The sequence below is a fragment of the Pterocles gutturalis genome, unplaced genomic scaffold (genome assembly GCF_000699245.1).
Source record: "Pterocles gutturalis isolate BGI_N339 unplaced genomic scaffold, ASM69924v1 scaffold48187, whole genome shotgun sequence".
Taxonomy (NCBI): Eukaryota; Metazoa; Chordata; class Aves; order Pterocliformes; family Pteroclidae; genus Pterocles; species Pterocles gutturalis.
The window spans coordinates 1-4352 of record NW_010111982.1 but is presented as its reverse complement, the minus strand read 5'-3'; the positions used below and the strand labels follow the sequence as shown (position 1 = coordinate 4352).

Sequence of the window (4352 nt, the reverse complement as noted above, 5' to 3'; positions counted from 1 at the left end):
AGTGACTTGGAAGATGTCTGTATAACAGCTTCTAGAATCCACAAGATCATCTAATTTGCATAAATACTATCAAAGAGCAAGTCTTGAATATTTGAATGAAAAGAGAAGAGGATTTAACAAGACCCAAACCAGAAAATACAGATAATTCAGTATTTCCTTCAGGAAATTTCCTCAAATCCCCAACTACATTTTCTCCTTACTTAAAACACAGTATTCTCACTACCTGTATTTTGCTATGCTTAACATACATCAGTGGGAAGAGAACTGTGCTGAGAATGAGATGGTATACCTGTCTTTCTAACACATATGATTTGATATATTTGTAAAAACACTGGAATTTATTTCATTAGTTTATAGCAATGCTTGAAATATTTTTGTGGGAAAGACTATTTATCAGGATTTTGACTGAAATCTTCCCAAGGCTTTTTAGGGGAGGAGGAAAGGAAGGGCTAAGAAATATATATAGTTTGGGGTAAAACCTCAATTTTATTTTATCATTAAGTCCTCCAAATTTTAGTAGAACTTCTTGAAATAAATCTTTGGTATTTTCAGCAGATTTTAGTTACTTTATTCTTAACCATCTTCTAGTTACTGAAGATGATACAAGATTCCTTTCGAATAGTTACATTAACAAAATATAATTTCCCGTCCTGCCCCAAATACACAATAATTAGGTTGCAAATAAATTTTTCTAGGTCATGTTTTCTTGCATGTCGGAAGAGGTAGATTTCTTTTGGAGTGTGCTTTTTTTTTCTTAATGAACATCCCTTAAATATTGCCACAGCATCCCTGCCTCAATCTTAGATGCCTTTTTTTGCAGCAGCCTACTGCTTAGTCCATCAAAATCTATGTTTCACATACACCTACATAGCTAAAACTTTTCATTACTTCTTTCATACAATGAAATCTGGTTACCTGAAGACGTTACTTTCATCATGGAAAAAAATGTCAAAGTGAGAAAGGCTTGTCATCGTATGTCTGCTTGAGCCACCAAAATAATTTACTTTAATCTTGTACTCATCTCATACCTATAAGATGTATGCAATTCTTCATTGCATGGAAGCATAATTAAGCTTTGTTTACTAAGGTATATAAGGACTAAATACAGTATATTTTTCTGATCACTGGTCAAAACAAAAGCTTGTGGCAGAGACTGAGCTTGAAGGGTAGCAGCAAACCCAAGCAGAAGAACTTTCTGTACAGGAAACCCTGTGATCCACGTTATGTTCAGTGTGAGCACCAGCTGGAGGCAGGGATTCTGTGCTAAGCTTATGCTGGCATTTAATAGCCATTAAATAATGCTTCCCCGTCTTCCTTCAAACTAATATTTAGGAGACCCTTCTGTAAATACTGGCTATTGTTTCAAATATGTTGTATTTTAGGAGGACTGGGCAGAAGAAACCTTTCTGAAAATAACAGACAATTGTCAATGTGAAGTAGTCATACTTAACAAGAGCAAGAAAAATCAAGTCATATTACTTTGGCACAGAATGAGCTCCACAGTACGTTGAAGAAATGCCAATATCCATGGATTGCTTAGCACGTTCGATCACCTTGAGCATTTTAAGCTCTGTTTCTAAGTTTAAGCCATATCCACTCTTGCACTCAACCAACGTAGATCCTGCTCTGCGCATGCGTTCGAGTCGGTCTTTGAAAGAATTGAACAGCTCTTCTTCTGTGGCCTTCCGAGTGTGTTCCACAGTAAAATGTATTCCTCCCCCAGCCTGGTGGATCTCCATATAGGATGCACCTGCCAGCTTGGGGAAAAAAAGAAAACAAAAACCAGCCCCCCTGAACAATCAGCTGGTAAATGTGCATTTTCAATCCAAGGGATTCCAGAAAGTGCCTTGAGGTTTCTTTGCAGTGAGAGAGAAAAACAGGGGGGGTAAAAAGCCACATTAATTCTTCCTCCCTCCCCCTCCTCTTTCCATTCACTTCCCATCAAGTGAATAAATGATGTAAGAAGTGAAACAGAATTACTCTGAAGATTTGCTTGCCCCTGAGCCCAAGGGGAAAACCTACCTCTATCTCAAAAATTAATTTATGTGGAAAAAAAAAGAAAAAAAACTTCAAGATTTAGATGGTAATAGAAGTCAGCACTCCTGTATTGCTTCAATTAATGCAAAAATACATCAAGGCTGGCTGCAAAGGCTGCAGTCACACTCCTCTCTCAGCCTACCAGTATTCAAAAATCAGCCCTCCTCCCTCAGTTAGATTATCTGGCAGAAATTATATATTTTTCTTCAAACGAAAGATGAGAGTCACTAGAAAATGGAAATAGTCAAGCATAAAAAAAAAAAAAAGGAGGAAGAAAAAATCCAGCTGTGTAATTTTATCCCATTACCTTCATTGCAAACTCATGAACCCTGTCACCGGCCCACACCGGGTGTGTATGTGCATCTACCAGGCCTAAAGAAAACAAAGCAAATGTACACTCAGGTTATCTCACTGTGTAAGAAAAAAGCTTATGAACATGCAAGCAAATTAAATAGACAGCAGAAGCTCCCCTATAAAGCCTCTACTGGTTAGAGAAAAAGAACAATCCAACCAGTCAAAAATCTAGGATTTTCTTCAAAGGCTATTAATTTTCTTTCAAATATTTTAGGTGTACTGGCTGACACCTCATGCAAAATGTCTCTAGGTAAATGCATCAGTTGCTCAGTTTCTCATGTGGTTTTGATCATGTTTTCAAACTGTGGAAGAAGTGACAAATCACAAACTTTGAAATAGTTAATTAAACTTTAATTCTGTGTTCCTTAAGAAAAAGCCAAGTGCTTAGGCTGGGATTAGCACACTAGCACTTACTCTAGCAACAGTCCACTTACACCAGCAGGAACTTTTTCTACAAGCTCAGAAACCAACACTACTGAATGCCCAAGGCCATTGCAAACAAAACAGAGGGCTAACAGCAAAGTTTAAAATGCAATAGATCTGCCCAGGTTTATTTTTTTATCAGGTAAAGATGCAGATTACGTGACTTAAAATCCCGCACTGCCCTTTTGCCTCCAACTGGCTGTGGGCAGGATGGAGAGACTGAGCTCTGTGGCTGAACAGATGATGGGTGGAAATGGCACAGAAAATAGAGGTGAATCTGAAAAGCAACTTGGCGGGCCACCTATATTACTGTTGTGATCTCTGATATAGAGTAACAGATGTAAGACAAACCAAGAGGACACAGAGCTCCACTATGAAGCCCAAAAACCAATCCCAAGTGCTGCAATTTTCTCCTTGCAGCACTCCTGATGAGGAAGCTACAATCCTCTGCTCCTCAACACAAGACATTATCAAAACCACTACTGAATACAGAGGAAAAGGGGTGGAGGGATGTTTAACACACATTTATTTTGTCTCTAAGCACTTGCCGCCATTTCATTACGAAAAATACACCTACCTGGTAGCACACACTTCCCAGAGCAGTTGATTATTCTTTCAAATGTTGCTCCTGAAAACTGATTGTGAATAACATCTGCCTGGCCCACAGCTTTGATACAACCATCTCTGCAAAAAAAACAGACAACAAAAAAAGGAAGCGTGAGCCTGTTTAAAAGTCAAATGCTTATTGACTGAGCTCCTGGAGCAACAACTCTCTGATAGCAGCAGCCGGGACCTTCAGCCGGACTGAAGATGCAGACAGGGGGTGGCTTGCTAATCTTACAGATGCACAGAAAACTATGGTGTAATGCTGTGCATTTCCAGTTGTCTGCTGTAACACTTGTCTTGCCCTCTGCTTTGATCCCTCAGGATGATACCTTTGTACTCTTTTGTTCTAATTTCTGCTAGACAACATTATTTTTCTCTTGTGGATTGGGAAATATACTGCATTCTTCCAGCAACTTATCTGCAGGGCATTCTTCTCCAAACAGAAATCAAACTGTCATCCCCAAACTCCACTGCCTGGACCTGAATCATACCCTTGTGCCCTTGGAAGCCACAGGTATAAATCTCTTTGGGGCTGATTTTGGTTCAACAGCAATTTTCTCCTGGTGAAACTTGAGGATGGTACTGGGAACCCCACGCTGCACTAGTGGGATCCTCTCCAACAATGCATGGAGCTCCACCTCACCTACACGAGAGGACCTTCCTGGGGTGCATGAAGCACCTCTGTCCCTTAAGCTTTGTCTTTCTCCAGCAACTCTCAAGCCACTGGAATAGTCACCAGGAGTCCTCATGGGTACCTCACTGAAGGTGTGTCTACGCTACACGGCAGAATTTTAAAGAGGTAAATAGCCGTTAGAGCATTTAGAAATGGGAGAGGTGTAATTATATAAGTTAATTATTAATTATAATTATAACTCCATTAATTACACAAATTATTTATATGACTTAGTTCACATCAGTTCATCTAGAAACCA

The 4352-nt window shown here is 39.3% G+C and overlaps 1 protein-coding gene across 1 annotated transcript; it reads right to left on the bottom strand.

Moving 5' to 3' along the window:
- Nucleotides 1-1479: 1479 nt before the first annotated feature.
- Nucleotides 1480-3498, bottom strand: LOC104462081 (probable imidazolonepropionase; the record flags this gene model as incomplete). The annotated part of the gene is made up of 3 exons (XM_010073880.1): nt 1480-1757; nt 2345-2409; nt 3392-3498. Coding segments are annotated over 3 exons (450 nt in total), but the record flags the coding sequence as incomplete, so codon positions are not given.
- Between the last annotated feature and the right edge of the window lie 854 nt (nt 3499-4352).